At 37.0% G+C, this 24,922-nt stretch overlaps 1 protein-coding gene across 2 annotated transcripts in view; it reads right to left on the reverse strand.

Annotated features, from left to right (window-relative positions):
• TMEM245 (transmembrane protein 245) overlaps positions 1-24,922 on the reverse strand; it is an 85,467-nt gene that overhangs the window by 26,903 nt on the left and 33,642 nt on the right. For both annotated transcript variants that reach the window (XM_075705589.1, XM_075705588.1), the window contains 6 exons: positions 20,779-20,883; positions 19,415-19,497; positions 17,176-17,266; positions 16,298-16,396; positions 12,824-12,955; positions 4,847-4,969 (listed from right to left, as the gene is read on the reverse strand). In XM_075705589.1, coding sequence (XP_075561704.1) covers positions 4,847-4,969; positions 12,824-12,955; positions 16,298-16,396; positions 17,176-17,266; positions 19,415-19,497; positions 20,779-20,883 — 633 coding nt within the window. The remainder of the gene's footprint in view (positions 1-4,846; positions 4,970-12,823; positions 12,956-16,297; positions 16,397-17,175; positions 17,267-19,414; positions 19,498-20,778; positions 20,884-24,922) is intronic.

Here is a 24,922-nt window from a genome sequence, read left to right on the forward strand (position 1 = left end):
TAACTTCTGTCTTGGGTGATAAACCATTCTATCAACTAAAACAAGTCATTACATCAGCACATTTAAACAGCATACCATTAACATTCATTTTGAGATCATATCTTCCCCCCCCACCGCCGAATTAGGCCTTGGTTTAACGGGAAATAATCCAGTGCTATTAGCAATATCAGCTATGTTTTATTATAATTCCAAACAAGTAAATCTTAAAACTTGAATCAGACTTTAGCATCCTCTCTAATGCGGCAAGTATGGTTATTTTCTCCTTGATAGGGCCTGCCTTTTCTCCTAAGTTACTGTAATATTTCCTGATTTTGCTACAAAACTCCCTATGCTGAAGCAGACATCCAGGTGGGGTTTTGTCTTCCTTCCACTGGGATCCAGCTACAGATCCTTCTTGCAGTACAGTCTTCAATGCAGAAAGCAGCATATTGCTGTAGGTACAATATCCACTCATCCTGACACTTACAAAAAGCAAAGTGAAAAACAGTTCCACTGGATCTTGTTTTATTAGGACAGCTTCAGTTAAGTTCTGAAGATGTTGCCCTTTTGAAAAGCATACAACAGCCAGGGAATGAGCAAATTAACTGCAGCAAACAGGCAAAGCCTGATTCCCTTTGTTATGAGAAACATACAGGGCTGACTTGAGGCAGGCTATGAGAAAGAGCTGGGGATTAGTTCAAATGGCAACACATACAGTGCCTGTACTGACTGGAAAAGCTATTCTTCCTCAGTGTTTACAGAAGAAACTTGCTTTCTTAGGGAGGGAGTAACAGCACACCAACATACACATACCAACCTGAACTGTAAAAGCCAAAGTGCCAGCTGGGGATGAACAGCAATGGAATAAAATGGTGTTAAACTGAACTACGAGCTAGGAAAAGATACAAAGCTAACTCAATTCCTGTTAAGATGCATGTAACCACAGCACCATACAAAACCAACTGAATTTTAGATTATCAGCATTTTGGGCAATTAATGTATTTGCTTTAGCTCAATAGGTACAGAAATGCAAAAAGAAGCAGTAGTCATGGAATATAATAATTTATGATCAAGTGGCTTGCTGATTCTTCAAACAAGAATAGCCTCAACAGTACCTTCAGCAGCAAGAAGATACATCCTATCCTCTATCAACTGGAGTCTCAAAGTTTTCAGACCACTTTTACAGGATATCTGAGATTTCAGACATTACCTAAATTGATTGCCTAAGTGGCAATTCAAGATCCTGCTGATGACTATGAGGAGGAATTCACCAAAGATAAAATAAGATCTTTCCATTGTTAAACAATTGATGGATTGCTGTAGAATTTGTTCAGTTTTCAAACGTTTGTTGAGGATCTGAATACAGTTTTACTGGATCATGTATGGATATGGTACACAAATTACTTCCTACTAAAAGACATATTTTTCAAAATGGAGGTTCTAAACAAAGTGTCCGTTATTTCTAGGTTTTAAAGCATAATTTATCAAAATAAAATTCACTATTTTAATTTTTATTCAAGGTGACTAAAACTGGACTGAAACGTTATGAGTTGAAAAGCTGACCACTTCAGGAATTATCTTGTTGGAAAATTTAAATTAGTTTGTGCCATGTCAAACTAGTAAAAACTCTTCTGTAGTAACTAAGAATCCTGCAAAGTGAAAAAATAAGAGTACAGTTAAAGCTGGAGCAGTGCTCTTTTTTTTTTTTTTTTAAACACACCTCTACCTAGACATAATTTAAAAGAATTCCTTCTGTTTCACATTTAGAAAAAAAACTTCCCTCAGTAGCCCATTCAATGTATCTTTTGTTGAAACACAGACATGGCATTTTCAAGAGAGGCAGCTTTTCCAGCTGACGCTGCTGGCCGGACCACAGCAACACACAAAATGTGCTCAAATGCTGCCTACCTAGCTTTAGGCTTCAGTCCATTAAAAATGTAAAAATCCCATTCCAAAACTGCATTAAAAAAAAGGGAGATGGGGAAAGGATTTTGGGCCAGGCAGCAGTCAAAGATGCAGCAACTAAGCTAGAACAATCAAAAACCCTGAAACTATTTGGCTTCATATTCAAAATGAACTTTATACAAAAGCTCTTTCTTCTTTCTGGAGAATAGTTGAGTTTTCCCAGGAAACCATGAACTTCTTAATTCAAGACTTTCCAAAAGAGAGCAGAAAACAGCTCATGCTGAAATCTCAGCTTAAAGAAAATCTAAATTGTTAGAGATGCCCACCCTTGGAAAGCAAATTATTGAAGAAAAAAAAAAAAACAACCCACACCAACTCGCTACAGCAAAAGATGTAATGCCTTGAGACCCCAAAAGAACAAAAACTGCTAAGGTCACTTCTGGTCATCATCTCCTCCTCACTTGGAGGGTGTTTTTCTTTAGCTCTGAAGGAAGGAACGTGAATAGTAGGCAAATCTAACAATGACACTATACCAAATGGGATTCAGTAGCAATGCACATCACAGAAGTTAAGCAAGCTGCAGTGACTTATCCTAGGGTCACATCAAAATTAAGCAGCAGTTATATTATTTCTACATGGACTCCACAACAGTTAAGTTATCCTAAAAAGTACTCGAGGGCTCTGCTAAATTCTCACAACAACTAGCATTTTCATTTACTTATCGCCCCAAATAATTGACTGTATTAATCTTTATTGAGTGCAGGCTATTTACTGAATATCCTAAATTGAAGTCCTTTCTCTGTTAGTCATAAGCTGTTAACAAACCCACACTAAACACTATTAAAACAAATTCCATTAATTCACCTTTCTGTGTTTTAAGAAAATCTGTTTAGTTTTTGTAGCAAGGACCTTTGCAAAAGACTTTCATAAAAATGAGAAACCATGTCTCTCAATAGACACAATGGCCTATGAAATGCACAGTGCAAACAAGACTTAAGTTATAGCAGTTTCCCACAGCGTTTAACAGCATTAATAACTACTCTTCAGGTAGGCATGAAAATTTTAAATGCCTTCAAAAGAGGTAGTTCATACAGTTACAAGAACACCAACACTTATACATGACATTTTCTGTGCATAGAAACGGAGGCAAGCATATCCCTTTACACTGGCCTATTTAAAGTACAGTTAATCGGACAAAGTTATTCAGTGATTTTTTGCCTTATTTCTTAAAAAGTTGCAGTATTTCTCATTTATCAGTTTTGCTGTTTGCATTTCAAAGGCTACCATTATCAAGAATCTACACAAAGAACCTATACATACATTAAAACAAATCTTTCCTATATATGTAAGATCACTAGGAGTGCAAAATGGAAGCTCATGGTCAAATCCAAGAAACCAAGAGTGCAGGACTGATGTGTTTTAGTGAGGAAAGCTTTATATGACCATTTTAAGTAACATGTTCAACCTACAACAGATGTGGAGGGAACAGAGTAGCCTTCAGGGCATCTAATCTTTAACATAATTCCAACACAGCAATATCCCAACTAGCTCTGCTAAACCAGCTGACTGCACAGTGCCCCAGCAAGTGGCAGGACCCTGCTGACAGACAGAAAGGCAGGATCATGCATTACAGCAACAGCATGTAGTGAACTTGGTATAAGCCATTAGGCATCTAGAGCTAAATTTTGTGTCTGATCAATGAGTGCATTGAAATCATTGCAATTATTACTCAAACCTGCCATTTTTAAGTATACTAACTTCTCAGACAGTTTTCAATGGGTCATCACGGGTGAAGTTGTGAACTAAAGAAGAAATGAAATACTCCCATGCAATTTTTTCTTTACTAACTGAAGGATAACTAGAGAACAACAAAATTAAGTGGCAGCGATTTTCTTCAGTTCAAGACAGCCATTCCATTAAGTCTTATTGTGATCTGTTCTTTCTTAAATATTGAAGAGAACCCCCACAGCTGCCTTGAAATGCTGTTAAACATTATTTCAATTTTGCAGCTTCGTCTACAAAGACCTCTGTCCTGAGCAAGCATCAATAAAGGCAACGAAGTTAAACTGGCAAAATACTTTGTTTTTCAACAAATGTTTTTGAATCCTGAACTAAAAACCAGGACATGGATTTCAGTCAAGCTTCCAAGTATTTGTTTAGTTAAAACAGGAAAAAGTCCCAGGTCAGTGTTTTAGGAGATTTGTATTTTTATTTTAAGTAACAGCTATCACAACAAATGAGAAAAAAGATGTTGCCTCTACTATTATAAATTACTCCACACAGCTGTGGCATTTAGAAACAAAAGAAACTATAAACATCTAGCTCACATAATACACAAAAAAGTAATACATCTTTTAAAGAAAATACCTTTAATAAAAAGGTTTCAGAGACTACTACTCTGTGTGGGCAATAACATTAACAAGAATTAACTTTGTGTAGGAAGCATTCTGCAATTAAGAGCTCACACAGGCTAAACAAAAACAACTCAGCAACCCCCTCACAGATTTGCTGAAGACACTTCATTAAAAAAGGGAATATAAGGTAATCCTTGTGAAATAAATACTTTTGCTGACATTTCCCTGTAACAATTTTTCCCCTCTTCTGAGGGCATTTGCTTATTTAAGGATATGCTTATGAGGACATGCCATAAGATTTCAGCAGTTATGTAGGATATCACAAGTTACAGCTCAGTATCTTCAAGGCCAGAAACAAGAGTTTTCCATGAACAGCATGATAGGAAGACTGCCAGCTCCTTAATGTGGAAGTTACACAAATCTTGCCCTTTGTCTGGAATGCCCCCCTAACAACAGATTTGAAAGTTGCGAAATCTTGAAGAATTTTGGTATTAGATAAGTTTAGAAGATGTTTTCAATGCTTTAGGTTTGATTTTTCATTGTTACAACATGTGCAATTAGGTTCCTTCAGTAAAAAGGACCATGTAAACTGATGACACACTACTTACCACTGAAAGCACAAAATTGAGAAGAGCTGTCCCACTATGGAAGAGGATTGTCACTAATGTTGTAACTGTAGTAAACAAGAGGCTCACATTGCGACTCATAACTATCCACAGAGACTCCAGGATCTGGAAAAGGAGGGGGAAGTGAAGACACAGTCAGGCACCGGATGGTATTAGCTAGGACACAGAACCCCTTACAGAGTGATTCATCTCCATCAAGCCATACAAAGATTACTTTTAAAAAAAAAAAAAAAAATCATCTTCCCTCACTCCTAAATTACAGAAGGTAATATCAGGTTAAAGCGTGTACTTTACCAAAGACAAGTTTCTAAGTAGATGGTTACAAGGTTTTAGAATTTTTCTCCCAATGCTCAAAATTATTTCATTATGCAAATTGCACAAAATCTAGATGCAGTGACACTTGTTTACTGTGATTAACATCACCATCAATTGAAAGCAGATCTTGTGTTGGGAAAGAAAACTCCTATTTTCAAAAGCAGAAATGCTAAAACACGAAGAACTAGGAGTAACAAGGTAGAAACAAATCTAAAGACAGCTTCAAATCAAATAACAGAATTACCACTTTAATAAATATGTTTTTAAAAAATTTTATGGTAATAAGACATAATTTTTATGAAGTCTGCAGACAACTATGCAAGTTGCGATTCTGAGTAGGGATGCAGCAGTTAGTCAAGCAATTACGGAAAATAAATCAAACAATGCTACACAATCTATTAAATTTTGTACTGGCTTGGGGAACTGATTGCTTATTAGTTACAGATAGTAAAGAGTAGTTTTGAGACATGCCTTTAAACACAGAATACCCACTACAGCCAAATTTGCAGACACATCAATCTGAATAGGGCAGCAACTTCATGAGATATGAATGACATAAAGGCATGGTACAGCATGGCACATGGAAGCATCCTGAATGCAATGCATGGTAGTTTCATGACAAATATTTCATTCAGAATGAATACAGTAAGAATGTATTAGCCAAAGTGATTCAAACATATAAAAGAAGCAAGGTTACAAACAAAAAGCCATACCCTCTTTCAGGCTAACTAATATAACTGGAAAAATTGTAAAAGCTCTGACACAAAAGCCCTTCTCCAGGTTCAAAACTGTGAGGACTTAAAAACTATCAACAGTTACACTTGGTTTAATGAATATATTAATCAATTAGACTGAATTAAAACAAAAAAAAAAAAACCCAAAAGAACAACAAAAAATAGTTGGCATTTGTAGAGCAGACAAAAGCAGATTGAGCCATGTGATTACCTCTCCTTTGGAACTGAGTGAAACATATAAGATAATTTATTAAGCATAAACTTGGGAGGTAGTAATTGCTGGGGGGAAGTGACAGGGAATTACAACACACAGTAAAAACCAGAAAGATCTACTTAGTCAACGCTTCTTACTATTTAATGGGAATTATGAATTTTAAGGCTCATCTTTTGAACAGATTTTATTAGTTTCTCTTGCAAATTCAAGTGAGGTTAGAAGTGAAGAGGACGTTCTGCTGAAAAATGTTCTCCCACTGGTACATGTCCCTTTCCTTCTCCTATGGATTAAGAATTGATTCTGGGGGTGCAGCAATGGTATAAGTTCACACAGCCGCCAGGTAACTGTATTAAATGTACATTACAGTATGAGGACTGTAAACACAGAGGACAGTGACTTTTGAGGGAACAGTCTGTAGCTAAAGCAGAGGCCTTTCAGCTGGTATTCAATAAAAATAGGACTGCCATTGTTAATTACAGGCCACAAGTTGTATGCTAACTGTGCAAGGCTCCAGTCCCAGATGTTTAAGCCTGTTACTAGAACTTGGCATGCGAACAAGAGCTTGGTGTCACACGTCTCCTGTTATGATGTGGAGTTTAATCACAGAACGGCAGCAAAGACCTTGAAAATAGGGACACAGGTTGAAAACAAAGGCCCTTGAAACACAAGCAGTTCATTGAGGAAGAAGGCATTGAAGACGCACAACCTTAGGAGCTAGGAAAAGACTGCTTTTTCTTTAAGAAAATGCGGTAGCAACTAAGGAAGGGGGGTGCAGGGGGGAACAAATCCAAAACAGACAAGCAACAGGATAAGGCACCTGTCATGACCTGGAAAAGTAATGCCTCTCCAAGTATCACACAGCGTATAGTCCAGGGCAGAAGTCAAGGGCTGGGAGTTGTCCAGAAACAAAAACACCTTATAAAAGGACAAGCTCCTTAATTTGAGGGAAGATGTCCGTTTCAGTTCCAGCTTTCCTTATTTAAGAGCTCTTGAGCCTGCTCACTTTCACTTCTGTGACTCAGACCATCAAGGATAGTGGCTACTAGGGACAACTACACAGCCGTCACCACAATGATATTCTATCCTTACAGCTCATGTAGGATGTGACTGTTAAGGACTGACCACTTTGAATACATAACAATAACAATTAGTACATTGTAAAACAAATCATTAGCATGAAGTGTGTTGTTAATGAAAGCTGGTCTAGTAAAGTTTTGCTTTAAAGATTAAAACTAGCCTGATTTATCAGTCCTCTAAATACTAATCACAGCAATTAACTCCCTCCCTCACACACCATCATTTGCCACACATCAGCTGAGCTGACATCAGTGAGCGGTTCCCAAGAAGAGGGGCTTGGTCCATCTGCTACAAGAAAGCGTACATCTGGTGGGGGCTGGGAAAGTTTCCTTCAAAACAGTATGTTCCTCCAGTATAGGCTGTATTTGTTTAACACTTTCCCTAGAAGCCTTAGCCTAAGCAGCTGATAACCAGAAATATACAACTGCAGTTAGTTTGAACGCAGTTATCAGGTGGTTCAGTCAGTATCAGGAATGGTTCTCCTAGAAGAACATCCTTGTTAGGTAGAGTCATTGATTGGAACCATTGAACTAGTAACCACTAACATTTGCTTTAGAGTAAGTGCGGATAGTGCCTTTTGTTCAGCTTCGGTATGGCTTACAAAAGCAAGTGCATTGATCTTTAGGACTTGTCTCCAGCTATAGAGTTCCTCTTTATGCATGTGTACCATTAAAAATTCAAGATACATGCTTCTCATCACTAGGATTGGAAGAAAGACATAGCAGATGTTAATCATGACTAAATACAGTGTCAGAAAGTGCTCAAATACTTCCCTAACAGTCACAAAATCAAAATACATGTACCTGCACCTAAGAGTTCATAATGCCTTTTGATTCCCAGAGCATACTGCAGCTGAGTTAATGAGCTCAGTTACTATGCATAAACAATTTCTAATACCTTGCCAGCTGAGACCAGTTCTCTAAAACACAACTGTGAATATTTATGCAATAATGATACTTTTAATATTACTGTTAGAAAATAAATGAAAGACACACTGCTTTCCCCAAAATACTACTTTATAAGTAGCCTTAAGAGATCTGTGTTTAAAAGACCTATGAAGCTGTACAGAATTCAAGGCTCCCTTATGCATCACACCATGATGTGTCACTGTCAGCATCAGTTGCTGTGCCTTTCCAATCTGTAACAGGCAAGAAATCAAAATTGCACTTAATGTTCTTAGCCACATAAGGTGTCCTATTGGCCACTTAAACTGGTCAATACCTGAAAGCAAGGTTTAAAAGGCACTTGACCAAAACATGTTATTTGCCAAGAACTCCAAGTCAGCAAACTTCTGGAAGTCAGGTAAATTCCTATACCTAATTTGATTATAGAGATCATTAACAGATGTATGAAGGGAATAAAACTGGACACAGGTATTAGGAAAAAAAAACTTGTCCTTCTGTATACTTTAATTTTTTTTTCTGTTCAGAAAGATGACAACTCAAAAATGACAGCAACAGAACAAGTCAATAAACCTTTAAGGTAAAAGACAAGCATTGGACTTTATGAAGAATAATACAGTATGCACATGATCAAAGGCTTCCTGCTCCAATTAAAAGCTGATTTCCAAATAAATGTTTACCCATAAAGTTCTGAGCTAACCCTTCAGGGTTCAACAGCTTATTTCTGAAAAAACGTATTTGCTTGACCTTTACATGAAATGGAGACAAAACAGCAACAGAAAAAGGACTATCCTCCAGCATCATGTCTTTGACTTTCTGATTGTAAAGAAATCAACTCCTTCTCTAAAAATATGCATCAGGCTGAATGTCACCTACCCTGAAAAAAAACAACACCCATTATGAAGAAGAGAACACCAAACCTCTGAACGCTTACCTTACTAGGAAAAAAAAACAAAAACCAAAAACGCACAGTAGTTGAATTATTACTGAAGAATGGACTGTATTAGCTATAAACTTAAGAGATTATTTGAAGAAATTCTCAGGGAGAGAGAAAACATTAGGATATGTGGTAATTCAGTGAAATATTTCAGAAACTGACTCGATTTGGAGCACACAGATCAGTCATGCTAAAGGCACAGATAGAGAAACCTAACTGAGCTGAAGCTTGCTGTGTATGTTTTAATGGAAGGTCTTCTGTCTTCCTGCCTGGGCAATCTCTCAATGAGATACCAGCTGCTGGTGGAATGATGAATATGCTCATGCAAGAAGCAAAAAGATCAATTTAAGGAGACATTAGCAATGTCTCATATACCATCAAGGGAGTTCACTCATCATTCACAGATTTAGCCAGCAGCAATTTACTTTTTCAAGGTTTCAAGCCTTCAAGAAATGGAGGAAAAGGGTATGAATGGAAAAGCAGGTGAGTGGGGAAGGAAGGAGGTTTTTTTATTTTTCAGAAATTAAATCTTAATAGTCCAGCTATGTATTGCATATTTCATTTACCTGAAAAACTAGAGCATGGGGTGCAAAATTCAAGGCTTAAGTGAGGATCCACTCTAGTTCTTTCCCCAAACTAAGAACAGGATGAAATAAACCCCACTTCAGAAACACATCACTGGATAAACTGGTTTATAACACTACTGCTTCTAAAGAATACTGGAAAAATCTGAAGCTGAAAGGCAGCAGTGCTGCTAACGCTAAAGCTTTTGGAAAAAAGCAAACTGATGATTTTGAAAAGCTTATCTTCATATTAAATCTTTAGGCAATTTACATGTTTATATAGTGAATTACTTTAAAATAATTAAGGTCTGCCTACATCAAACTAGAGCTAAGTATAAGTGCTATAATGAACAGTGCATTTTGAGTGGGGTACAGAAGTCTTCTGTGCTTTATCTGATACTCATAAAGTACTGAATCGATGCATATTGTTTCAAATTAAATGAATACCAGTAATTCCCCAGCACAGCTATGCCAGTGATTTAATTATATGCTTTCAACTCTAATATGAAAGTTTCTTCCACTATGGGAAAAGCCTGAAGTGAAACACTTGCATCTGTCTTCTTTTAACATTTTTCTTACAGCAAATGCTCCTTCTCTTACTAAAGAAGATGAACACTTCCTGTGATTTCCATCAACAGAACAGAGCTTATCTGCTTGTGATTGCAATATGAACACTGTCAAATAGCTGTATTTTCAGAGAATACAGACTCTCGTATACTATTCCAAAATGTTTCAAAAAGCCAAGGGGCTAGCAACACAGTTATTCTATGGTAAACTCTAGCCTCAATCTATGCATAAGTACATATTATGTGCAAGCAGTGTAATCGTAGTTTATTCTTTTCCAAAGGTGGAGGAAGTCTCACTATAGCTGCATATTCACACACACTTTTTTACAGTTATCTCATTGTCTTTAAACGGTTTGTGTTTTACAGAAAACTGTCAAAGCAGTTTTGGGACTATACTGTATCTTGCTATATTCTGAAGAATTGCAGGTTAGCATTGATTTCAGGTGTCCAAATGCAGGAACATCCTACAGTTTGAATTACAGCTAACCTATTTAAACCATTCCCAACCCCACCCCCAATCACCCACCATACACAACACACACAACCAAAAAAAAAAAAAAAAAACCCACCCCTACCCAAAGTCCCACAAAACACAAAAAAGCAAACAAAAGGGCCAAAAGAACCCCAAACCAAAACGAAAATCTACCCAAAAGAAAAAAGAAATCCCCCAAAACAAGCCCCCTCAAAAGCACCCACATAATTTAAAATATTGATCCTTCTCAATTCAGTATGCCATTCCAGTAACTCATTGTTCCTCTTCAAAATACCAAGAGAAAGATTTTCATTCTCTGATAACAACATAAATCCCAAATACAGCAAGCTTCCATTGTATCCTAGGGTAGGTAAGCAACTTGCTTAGAAACACCAGACTTAAGTCAAAACTATTCTTATTTTCACCATCTCCAAGTTTTAATGGCCTAGACAAACAGAGAAATCAGATTTTCATCAATTTTAATTTGAAGTATCAGTGTGAGTAATATTTATGCAATGCATTGTCGATGAGCAAGCCAGCAAAGAAAATGCCGCCCAGTAAGGACATGAAATCAGGATTTAGAGCTATATTCTATGCTGACTGGTTTACAGTCTGTCATTAAGGACATGAGTGTATGGAAAAAAAGGACAGGTGTTTCCCCACAGCTGATGAATAATGAGTTCATGGAAATAAACAGGAAAGCAAGTCAACTGCTGGCACTTTTTTTCCCTGAACTTCTAAACCAGATTTTAGAAGTAAAGAAAGGCATGCTAGCTAGATGAAAAATTTTAATATTAATGTATTTCAGTCTTAAATATTTATTCTCTTTACACTATTTCCTGCATTATTCTATCCTATTTATATTACTGAAGTACACTTGTCATCGTGGTTTCTGAGCACTGTGCAGCAACGCTGTAAATGACATGGCTAGCATCTATGGTGTGGTTTCTCCTCCTTTTCTCCCTCATGCCTAGAATGAGACTCCATATTGATTTTAAATGATGATGTGTTGTGCATTTTTATAACTCTGCCTCAAGCATGCATGGTCAACTTTGAAAAAGTAGTAAGCAAATTTCACTATTAACTGAAAAAAAAATTCACTGCAACAAAAGTTTTTCTCAACTTTTTCTTGACTCACATCATCTTCTGTGATAGAAACTGTAACCATTTAAGCAGCAGTTGAGGGAGGACAGAAAAAGCACACATGCCCATCAGTCTAAACCAAGAACTGCCTCAAGGCAAATAACTAGCTTAAATTGCATCCACAGAAACGTTATATTGCGAGTTAGGTATAAATAATATTCTTCCAAAATGGATAAATAGTAACCTGAAGATACTTCTAGTTATGACAACAGCTCAAGTCAAAGAAGAACTATATCAGGGATTGACTCTGTATATTAAGCATTTCAGACTTAACATCATTTTTTAGAGATATGTAGTTGCTTCAGTTTGGATCGCTTTCAATGCTTTTTCTTTTTCTTGTCATTAGGTGAAAGGTCCAGTGCATTAATTCAGGAATTCACACAGTGTAAAATATTAATTTCATTCTCCCCAGAACTTTCATAGAAGAAGAGAGAAATAAGCTGCTTTCAACCCAGTGAATAGTAATTTGAGGGGAAAAAAGTAAGACTAAAAAAGCCAAAAAAATTGTTTTCACAACCTCTTGGTCAATAGTTTCCTGAACCTAAACAAACTGGTCTCTTTTTAAAAAAGAAAAGCCACTAATCCCACATTTGCTGTATGTTTTACAGAAAAACAAGGCTGAAGCAACTAATACTTAGCAAATACCACAATTTCTAGAAAACACAGATGAAGTAAGAGAAATTCCAAACAAATGACCTCCAAGAGCAGACTACATAATATGAAACATTTAAAACCAGCTTGTAAGTGACACAGGTAGCCCTACAGTAACAATCTCTCTCAGGAAGAAGTCTGGCAAGCTAGTATTAATGAAGATGCTGAAATCAGGGGGGCTGCTTCATCACAACCAGTTCTGTTTGTTGTATGGTTATATCCCAAGTGGCCTTACAATAATTGCTTAGGTAACTGTAAGTAACACCCAACAGTGTTTCCATAATTTTCCATGTCCTTGAATTCCACAACCTTAGTGGTAGTCCAAGGAGGAATTATTACCAGTCAAAAATAAGAACAGTTTGACAATAAGGGCAAAAATACATACCGAAAGAAATGTTTCAATGTTATCATGAACAAATGATGCAACATCTTGCCAGTCCAGAATATCACCAAGCCAGCTGTTTTGACGGTTCACGTGCCATTTGTGTCCTTTGTGTCTTCCAGAATGTGTTACATTCTTAAAAAGAGAGACATAGACATAAAGAAACCAGACATTTTAATAACCTACAGAAGTGAGAAAGCCAAAAGACTAATGTTTTTTAATGAGCAACAGATCCAACATGCATCCAAATACTTAGAGCTGCTTTTAATTGATATCCTCAAAAACACCTGGAAGTACTCTGTTCACTGGAAAAATTAAAATCTGACAGAAAGCCGCAGTTAATTATCCGATATAATTAACAGTTCTGTATATATTGTACTGATTCACCTCAGTTAAACATTAGCTTTACTGCTTGACTGATACAATGGTATCTATCTTGCTCTTTATGAAAGCACAGAAGAAAGAGGTAATGATTTCAGTTACTGCCTACATAATTTACTGTTTGCAACATACAACTTTTCCCAGTAGAATCCACAAAAGAAAATACAAGCAGAAGCCAAAACAACTAGTTTTCTCACAATTAGCATCTACTTCTCCACTGGCAATGTTTAGTCATGCAAAAGCTAAAAGCTAAACTGGAAGCATGGCAGATTTCTTCTGACCACACAGCTTTGTACCTGCAACACAGCAAGACCACAGGAAACGGCTATAACCACAATTGTTAATTCCTTAGGTGGCTTCACCCTAATTATGAAGTTGCCTATTGTCCAAATGAATCACACCTGATCACCGACTAGAATGAGACTATTTGACTCAGTCTGGGACTGTGACAAGTGTTTCAGAGAAGGATGCCAAAATTCTACTGTAAGCAAGACTAAGCAAACCCATTGACTATGACAGATCTCATCCTAATCTTCAATAGCAAGAGACTTCTCAAGTTCTCAACTCTGGTATTTGTATAAGTGCCCCACTGCTTCTGTTAGAATATTCCAAAAACTTTTCATCTTACCAGCCTGCATTCAAAATGACAGTATCTTTTTTGGCAGACCTGGCGAGTAGCATTCCAAGTGAAGTCCCTGCACTGATTGATCTAAAAGCATTACATTTTCTACTTATTACCAATTCTCTCTAGATGCATTGTTACACTTTATGATGCACAGTTAGCAACATTCTTTAACAATCCACAGCAACACAGAGATCTTTCTTCTGAGCTGGCATTTTATTTAGAGCAGAAACATGAGTAGTCAAAAATCTCCCTCCAACAGGCCTTCTGTATTTGTAAAGTGTATCAAGAACCTACTTCCTGTTCATGTATTTCTATTTTCAAAGACAGCTCTCACCATTAACTACCAGATTTAGGTATCACTTGCAACTTTTGTAACACTGGTATTCACACACATTTCAAGTTCATTTTCACACAGCAACTACACTGTTGTAGCACCTAAGGCCTCAGATGTTGATAAATAAGGGATTTGAAGAAATTGTCAACTGGTTCCTCTTCAACAAATTCGTAAGGTCTTAAAAACAAGATCCCACACCTGAATGGACTAGGAAGAGGAGATTCTTGTCCTTGAAAAAGACACCTTGATTGCAGAGTTATGCCATCATCTTCCAAGCGGTTTATTATTCTGTTACTATTTTACTTCATTGGGTACATAGACGCAATTGTAACTGATCTATCACAACATCTCTAGAACCTTTTAAAATATACACCATTTGCTACCTACTGATCTTGTCAGAAAGTAGCAGTCAAATGGTCGAATCCACATTTCATCGGCGATTCTTCCTCAATTCTACAGCTTTCATGGAAGAGTATCACCTGAGCCCGGGCTCTTCAGTCTCCTACAGACTAGAGCAACACTATGCAGGTCTCAAAATGAAGTGTAATTATTATGCTCATACAACTGAAATAGTGGGGAGCTTGAAAGCTGTACCAAGAAAGTTAGATATGGTACAGATGTCCTCCACACTGCACTATCATCTAGTTTACCAGTTTTCAGATACACTGAAGGACCACACAAGGCTACTGTAGTATTACAGAAGGAAATAGGCAGGTGGAAAGAACTCAGATGAGACATTTGCGTGGATATGGAGTGCGATAGAAGGGGCAAGATTAGAAATAGACTCTGGAGTAGTTACCTGCAGCCCACAGATAATCAGTTGCAGCCCAGCATGCCAATGGTAACATAGGGTGTCTAGTATGCAAACAGCAGCCAGTGGAACAGACTTCAAGATTGCAGGGAGCGAGCACCAGTGTGCTCCTGAAGCTCTTTCTGCCATTTTGATTGCTAGGAAGGCTGTTTCTTACCCTACCAGAAGAGCATCTATAAGAAAGAAGCCTCATAGTATTCCCTCAAATAACAGCTGCCGGAAAGAAATCACGTAACGCAATGAACACAATTTGTGCCGCATACTACAGCAAAGAAGTACTGCTACCGCACACATAGTGACACAGAGCCCTACTGAACGATAGATACAGCGCTACTGACCAGCTGGCACACAGGTTATGTTAGTAAAAGCAGCAAGTTTATCAGTATAACTGTATCAAAAGTAGGCACTTTTCTTGGTCAAGCATTTAACACTGAATATTCCCAAGTGCTTAAGGCCAGCAAAATCTATTACACATACAGCTTTAATTTCTCCTGGCTGGTCCCATATTCCTCAACAGCATCGTGTCATCTCTCCGCATGCTCTTCTACAGCACTATCTTGTCAGAAAAAGAAACTGATTCTTTACCCTTCTATTTTGACTACTATACTGAAACTCTTATTTCTTTTAATACAGAGATTTTCTTGGAACTTCAGAGGTACTTTAAAAATGACTGTAGAAAGAAAAGCGTTATACTATAATTGCAATTACTTAAATATACAGAAGTATTTCAGGGGTATGACTTCTGGATTTTGATATTTCCATTGCACCATGGCTAATTAATTGCTTTTTCCTTTAAAAGGCAAACAGCATTGGCAGCATGAAAATGATTTAGCATTTATGAACTTTTCAAGATTCAGTGTGCAGAACCCATTATAGGAAAGGCTAGTACAGTTGGCAAAAATGCATTGTAAAAAACTTAGTGAAAGGACAATTTCTTTCTCAAAATTTCAAATTAATAATAGTTGTTACACAAATCGTGCAGAATACCAGTTTCCTTTTCCTAACCCCTCAAGATCATGAAAATTCCACAGAAAGCTCTAAACTATTACATACTAAATATAAAAAGTGAGCAAAGCATAAATTAAACGGCATACATAAAACCACACATAACTACTTAGGTGAAGGACATAGTTCTGGCTGTATTCAAACTGTGACTGTAGAATGATCTATCTTATACACTTGAAATTTTTACCAACTTTTTATTATTATGACCTTTACTCAGCATTCCAACTTTTTTCTAACCTTCTCAGAAATGCATACCTAGCGTAATTATCTCAAAGCACTAAGTGATAGTTTATATAAATACCATTTAAATAAGTTACCCACCTTCACAAACCAAGAGTGATAAAGTCTGTCCCAGAGCTCTAGCACTTGCTTTTCAATCACAGCGGTGTTATTCACTTTTTCTCCTAAAATCTTATGGAGCTAAAACATACAGAAATCTTTCATTATACAGGACAGAATGAAGCTGGCATCTACTGACGAACTCCAAGCTAGATCAAATCACATAAGACTGTCAATAAAAGGCGTGGCTCAATTAGAAAAGCTGAGTATCAGTACGGAATACACTCTTTGGACAACATGGTTCACAACATGAAGATTCTGTCTGTAAAGAAACATTTTGCTGCATTAAGCTGAGGACTTCTTTCTATACTGAAAAACCAATGCTGTCTCTAAAATGCTTAATCCAAAATCCTTGATCGTCTTTAGAGTAAATATTTCCAATAATTTGAGATGTGTGGTAGATATCAAAATGTATACATAATAATCTTGGCAAATCTCTTGAAGAAAGTTAAATAAATAAATTGTAATTTTTAAAAAATCCAATCTACCACACTGAACCCACATAGAAATTAGTAGACTGGGGCAGGGGGAGAGGTCTACGTCGTCTACAATTGGACAGCTAAAGCCAAATGAAGAAAATTACTCATCTTTATTTGATACATTTTCACTGGCATTCTTATTAAAACGATGACAGATTTTTCAGCTCTTAAAACTGAATATTCCTCTGAGCAGAAAAGACTACTGAAAATACTCCCACCCTTCCTTCAATTCACAACCTAGAGAGTCAAAAGAATAGATCTGTCAACAAAATGGTTAACCACACAGAAAAGAATCACTGACAAAAATCTTTTTATTTCTTTTTACTTTTACAAAATACAAGAAATGAAAACATTAAAAAAGGTGGGGGAGCTCACTCTTACCTTATGTGTAATCCATTCTCGGCCATATTGGTATACATTATTAGCTGCTGAATTGAGTGCCTTCTGAATAACCTGGGCTTCTGGGAGCCAGCTAGGTTTTTTTAAAGAAAGAAAACAAAGTTAGCTGCTATGTATTTCACCCATTTCATTACACCCAAAACACGTCACAAATTAACATTTTGAAACAAACAGTTAAGGTTAAATACATATAAACTTACTACAACTAGAATATTTCCTTCCACATATCAAGGAACAGACTTCTCATAAACAAAGTTCAATTAAATCTAGGGCACATCGTTGCATTTGGGATTCTCCAAGGTTCCTGAAACCTTAGTTAAACTGGTGTATCAACTTTTTCAAAAGAGATCTGCTCTTCAATCTGTATGCATGCTATTCACGCTACATTCTCAGAAATTTTCCTAGGGTTCTAGTTTTCTGAAAATACTATATGAAGCAGTCTCATCTAGCTGCAAAGACAACCTGCTGAATTACAAGCTGAATGTAAATTGTTAATGTAATTTCCCTGAAAAAGCAACCACATGAAGCAACAGGTTTGGGCACCAGTTATTTCTAAGTCCCCACCAAACTATCTGCTTATGGATTTCTTCAGGGATTCATGTCACTTTCAAGCAATGGACCTACTGAGTTGCCAGCATTTCAACACTTGTGAATACAGGGCACGCATTCTCTGCTTTGACTTACTTTCTACATCTTGATTCAATGGCACATGTTGGAGCCCTTCCAAAACAAGAAAGCACTCAGGATTAAAACTGCTGCATTTGTTCACCTGACTGAAGATCAACATGGAAGCTTTTCTGTCTAACCCTTCAGAAATGTTCTGCATTGGAATTCCAAGACATTTCAGTCACTTGCTTCTAAATGTAACATGAGCATCAAGCTCTGAAAGCTGGTGAAGCTTGATGGATTTGGCAAGAGGTATACTTACTCCTAATGAATTAAAAGATTGTGTTTTGGATGCTTCAAATTTGGATGCAAACACTAGAAGTAAAAACTTTAGCTAAAATTCTGCTAATTACTCAACTAGTACTCCAGTATTTTCATTATGTGGATAAGCTTCTGACAGTCAAATTTCCATTTTTCTTAGTCCTACTTATTTCCATCTTACAGCAAATTGGAAAGGCCAAACAACACAAGAGATGCCATGAAGGAATAAACAAACGCATTTTTAAGTGCTTTCTGTTCTCTTGATTGTGATTACTTAAGTACTGCTAAAGCACATATTACTATAGCATTTATTAACTGTATCATTTTAGTTCTGTTTTTGAAAATTTCTCTTGCTTTTATAATACAGCATGCACTTTCTTTCAATCCTGTTAATCCATCATCACTGGTTCAAAAAGTGCCCTTAAAAAAGTCAACCACTCTTGTCCAGGAGACAATCCTTTTTTCTTGGTAAGTGCCTGCACTCACCTTTACTCAATGCCTGTTTAGCTGAAGCAGAATGAAAGCAAACTGGAACATCCCCCCCTCAAAATCACACTCTTCAGTCTTACCTATTCCCCCTTCTGGTATTCATGCAATCACTTCTTAGCTCACCAGTGTGCCCTTGTTTTTCTCTATACACTTTTCTCTCAAAATCTTCTCTGTCCCTTAATATTTGCCTTGGTGTTTCCTTTGATCATTACATAGACCGTATCTTACAAACTTCCCACCGTGTTACACTATACACATCTACTCTTAATAGGAACAGCCCTTCCCAACTGATTCACACCAAACTGTCCCCATCCAGCCTTCTTTCCACCCTCGAACTCTTCTTCGGTTCATTCTAAAAACATTTTCCTCAGCTCCTATTCCCTCCTGCATTCTGCAGCCAGCTCTCCACATTGAAAAAAAAATAATTCCGCTCTAAGCTCGCAACCTTCTACAGAGAGCATTCTTTGCCATTACTTTTCTTTCACAGGTAAAAGGGAAAAGAATACTGACCTCTTTATTCTCTGCGCTATGCAAGTTTTTCTCCAAAACTGTAGCTAGAGAAGTTTCTACAGCTGCTGTTCTCTACCAAAGTCCAAACAGTCCTCAAATGAGATACTACACTGACAGTCCTCCAGAGTAATGCAAACACTACTGCTGCCCAAGAGTTTAGCTTTTATATCTGCCTGCAACAGTCACTCCCATTTTTGTTCACCTAGGGGATTTTTTAAATTAAAAACTATGCATAAGAGCACCTGGAAGCTTCTTCATCCACCCTATACTATTCGCTTAACTTCAGCATTCTTACTTTGCCCATTCTGGGTGACTGGCTACTGTCTCATTGATCAAGCTGCTTGTGACTTGAATCATGTGAACACTCTCTTGATGTACCTAAATTAAATATAGAGAGGAGAAATGTTATGTAATGCAAACTAGAACTCTTCCTACATTCAGAGAGGCTTTTTTGGGGCAGGGGATGGGACACGGGACAGGACGACCAGATTGTACATTTAAAGAATAATTCTTCCAGTGCAGACAACCCATTAGGAAGAATGAAGCACCATTAACCCAAAAAAGCAGTCAATACAACAATCATCAGTCTGTTCTGACAATTTTGGTCACACACTGTGTGACTAGTAACAGCAAATGGAAATTTAAACCTTATCTCATCAGTGGAAAAAATTCTAACAATACAGCAGTGCTGTCAAGGGAAGTACTAAAATACAAGGCACACTTTCAGACACACCTTTTAAGCCATGGATCAAAGAAGTGTAAAAATTAATGAAGGCCAAGCTCTAACATGACCAACCATGCTATGAAGCGCCTCACCATATTAATTCTTCAATAAGAATGATAAAAGACACCTTTTATAAATATCTTAATGTTCCTTTTATGAATATAAGGAAGCTTTAGGCAGGAACATTTGCACAACTTTTAAAGCTTTCAATTTGAAGTACTCAACATTATATAAGCCTACATTTTGGAAAAAGGAGATTGACATCAGAAACCACTGATTTTTGTTCCATAACTGTATTCAAGTCAAACATTCAATCTCCATTGACGGTTTCAAGTATGAATACAGCTCCATTAAAAAAAAAAAAGAAAAAAAAGAAGAAAAAGTACATGAGTGACCTCTTCTGGTGAGAAAAAAAAATCCAACCACAAACCAAAAATCAATTTCAGAAAACATGTGATCACGAATCTCAGCACACTTAAACTTGGAACAGGATACCATGAGGTTATTACAGGCAATTACACAAACAAATTGACAAATACACCTTAAGCATTTTGCAAATATGTTTCTGATGCAAGGTAAATTAAAAAAAAAATTCTAAGTGGCTCTGCCGTTGACAAGAAAAGTGTAACAGGATGCAAAACAAATCTGTTTCTGTAATATATAAGCTAGTAATTTTTTTACTAGAATAGATTTCATATTTCCAAATGTCTATATATTAGTTTTGTCATATATGTAAACAAACATATAAATACAAATAAATATATAGATTTTTATACATAAGAAGTCTTGGAATGGTAACAAGTTCAACTACAGAGCATTTAGCTGCTAAGTTTTTCAAAAAATTCTTTAAGCTACACGATTTTGCATAAGTATCAGTAGCTTTCATTCAGCATTTAAAAATGAGCTCTATGATTACATTCCTTAGCGCACTGTACCTTTGCAGTAAGGAGCAGGGCTAGCAGAAGAGTTCCTATCACTAGCAAAAATATTATGAAAATGCTGATTATTTTATCTAGCATTTTCTCCAACCACACGATCATCTGTGCAGAAAAAAGAAAAAAGAAATCATTGCATATAAATCAATCTTTAATGAAAGCAATGCTATATGACAGTATTGTTATCTTTATTTACAATCAGAATGCAAAATCAGGCTCTAATCAAACAGCATTTATGCCCAAGCTCGGAGATGAACAATTAACAAGCGGTGTTAGCATGATTAAGGTCATGGTATGACATGATTTTGCAAACGACAGTTACACATTACCACAAGACAAAGCAAGCTCTCTGCAAAGCAAGCAATAATTCAACATTTACTCACTAGACCTAAAGAAGCTAGCATTCATCTCAGCTATGAACCTAGATATTTGTCTTTGCTTCTTGTCCTTCGGCAACCTGAAAAAACTTAGATACTATCTGCCCAGGACGTGGAAGCTACCAAGCTATAATTGTAAAGTACAACCACAATTTTCACATCTGAATAGCTAATAGGCATCTAAACAACAAATGAGGTATTTCTGCAAGTAACCAAATTTTTAAAGCTGCTCATCACCTTCTGAACTGAAATGGGGCTGGAGGTTTTCTACATTATCGAACATCAGGCCAGTTATTCAGCACTGACTATTTCTATCCACTTTCAGTCTTGAAAGGATGCTCAGCATTAAATATGCATCAGCTAAACCTACTGATACAGGAAACAGGCGTGTATGTTGTTCCACTGGTATGGAAAGGCCTATTCTACACATGACTACAAATAAATAATGATACCACTTGAGATTAGAGAAATTCTGATAATCTCATTCAAAACAATAAAACTGCTCAGCCACGTGACTATGCAGAGTGCTCTAGAATAGTGCAAGCTGAGCTTCATCTCATACACAAATTGACTGTTTACATAAAAAGCTGTGAAAGCCCATGCAAGTATGACCGAATAAATTTTTCTAGCTTCTATGGTTCAAATACCAAGGCTATTTCTACTCCATCTGGCATTACTGCAGAAAAAAGCAGCAGCAGAAGTACAGCTGTAAAATTTGTGCTTTAAGAGAACTGAGGTCAAAGCCAATGTGCAGTAGATGAAAGTATTCCCAAGTGAGTACAAGTGATACATTCAGTGATTAGGCTGGTAACTTTTTAGAGATCTTAAAAAACTACTAATATGCTTGCTGATGGTTTACATTATTTCTTCCTTCATTAGTTACCCTATCCCTACACATGAAATTGGCCCTGGAACAAATAACTTCTACAGACTGCTCTGTGATGATTAAATTGGTTAACACTGAAGTCGTATCTCCTATTTGAAAAAAAAAAAGTGAGGATTTTTTTTGGTGCTCATCCTGTAGCATCCGAGCAGGTAATGTATATTAAGCATTTTTTTTTTAAACTTCAAGTTCTTTTACAACCAGCTCCTTGTTTGATCTAAATTAACACAAGGATTATATTCAACATTTTACAACTGTTGTTCAAAATTATGAAGAAAACTGGAATAAAGCAAAATCCTTTTAAAAGAAACAAGTATTGAACCAGCAAGTTTTTGAAACAAAATCTGCACTATATTATGACCTGCAGAAAGGAATTCAGGGAACCTGAAAGAATCTGCAGAATCTTTTGTCTTAGATATTTTTAACATTTTTCAGCATTGCTGAAATATTTCAGCCATCAGAAATGCCTTGCCAGTGCTAGAGGGAGGTTACCTGCCTGCAGCAGTACTGCAGCTTTCTGAAAAACCCTAAGTAGCCTCTACGTGGGGCTGTTACCTCTTGTAAATAAGACTGAAAAGTGCCCTTCCAAGCCTCACATACATCTAGGGATTATGCAAGAGAAGCAAGAAATAAAAGTCCCTCTTTAAAAGGTCAGAAATCACTGAAAAACACTGGATAGCCAAGGGATGGAAATTTTATAGCATGGACTTCAAAATGAAGCAATTAAAAATTAAAGCTGCCCTTGTTATTTCTTAGTTAACAAAGTTCAAACTAATTGCTATTTACTTTCTAAGTTAGAGATAAAAGAAATCCACTAGTCAGTGTTACATATAGCACCTTAATCAGACTCACTGAATCCAAGAAATTACAGGTACTGCCAGAGATTTCCAGAAATGCTAGCCTCAATGATTGTGTGAATGGTATCCAACAGATGAAAACTCAGTGCAGCTGAAGCTGGATGGTTTACGTGTTTCACCATGGTAGCAACTACTGGAAGATCAAGCTTCAAAAGATCAGGATGAGGACTCTCCCTGAAATGGAACATGACCAACAGGGGATCTTTTCTTGACACTCCTTACTGTGGGTTGGAGTATGCCTACACTGCCATTGAGGTACGGCTGCAGCACATGTAAAGCCTGAACTACCTTTAATCTAGTTAGTAACGTAATGGCAGCACTAATGTTGTTACCAGTATAGGCAGCAGCCTCAGCCTTCCAAGCCCACCTTGTATTTATTTACCTGGGCAGGTAGCCCAAGCAAGATGGATGAAAGCCAGCTCTGGTATGCCTACAGGTACTGCAATTACATCTCTCACCACAGTCTTAAGGAGATCCAAGTTATACAACTGGTACAGACAAATCACAGGAGAACACTGAATTGGATTGAGTATTGTAGAAGTAAAAGCAGATGCACAACATTCATTTAGAGCTATATTTACTCCCTCTCCTTCAATTTGCTTGCTATTAAACCTCCCTTCCTTCCTCTACATTTTCTCACAATACTTTCTTAGGAAGCACTCACCTTTGCACGCTCATGCTAAATAATGCATAGGTGCTATGTTACTGCAGGTAAGCTAGACTGTTAAATCCCTGTGCACTTGTACTTACCACCACATCCGGTCCAGACTTCGTTCTTACCCCAGCCCTGTCAGACCTCCCTTTACATCCTTCCTGTAAACCATGGGCATGCACACAAAGGCAAACATAGGCTGACTAAACACTAGTCATTAACCAGAGATCATGAAGTTTTAAATCCAGTTCCAAGCTTCTAATCTAAAGGTTAGTCAACAGCAGGAAGCTGATGCTGCCACATCATCCAAAATTAAGCAAAGGTAAAGGAAAGCCAGGCTCCTAAGCTACAGAAGGTCACACTTGTAAAACCAAACTGAAATGTTACTGATTTGTGATAGACTGTCCACAAAAAATACTATCCTTAATTGTCCCATTTTCAAAGGGAAAGGTATCAACTTCTTTTAATTTTTAAAATTCAGCTCACTGTAGAAAAAAAATTTTTAAGATGAGTTGCATTCTGTTAAAATGCTTCTCAATAATTTGCAAGTACTCCCTGCTTTCAGCTTTTGGGCGATGATACAAACCGTATTACACTGAGCTGTAACAGAACTACAGCTCATGCTTAACAATCAGGAATCCTACTATCTAGACAGGTTCTCCATCTTATACAGTAAGATACATCATCTATGAATTCATATTTTCGTATGTTTCACACTGCATAGCCATCAGAACACTATTTTTTCTAGTATGTTTTATCTACTGCATTACCCACACAGTGAAGCATACCCAGACAGCTACTTCATTTTTAATCAAATCTACATGTAATTACCAAAAAGGACTATTTTTTTTTTTTTCTTTAAACAGATTCACTATCTACCAGGATTTTTTCCAAGACATTTCTTAGACTTGTTGACTTTTCCCTTTAGTTCAGTTAACGTTTGAGGCTATCATCTTATTACTATCATCTGATGAGAATAAGGGGAAGCCTCTAAGCAGGATACATCTCAGGGTTATGTTGAAACAAGTCAGATAAGTAGTTAAGTTAGAAAAGACAGAGAACAGTCCATATGAAGCCTCAAGTCTACTCACACCAGTGTCCCTCCAACAGCAAAATTTAGCAATTCTTTCTAAAGACTCCTGCCATGGACAATGTTATAGAGAACAAATCATGCTAGCCCAACTAAATCTGTTCTATATTTTGGGCTACATATACCATGTTAAACTATGTGATTATATACTACTCGTTTGGGGGGGACGGGGGGGAAGTTTCAAGCAGCTCTTTGACAGAAGCTCGTAGAATAGGAAGAAAAAAACCCTGAGGTTTATCACTAGGCAGCCATAATCAACCACCATTTCAAACTCTGCCATCTTTA

This window comes from Pelecanus crispus, chromosome 2, assembly GCF_030463565.1.
Source record: "Pelecanus crispus isolate bPelCri1 chromosome 2, bPelCri1.pri, whole genome shotgun sequence".
Classification (NCBI taxonomy): Eukaryota; Metazoa; Chordata; class Aves; order Pelecaniformes; family Pelecanidae; genus Pelecanus; species Pelecanus crispus.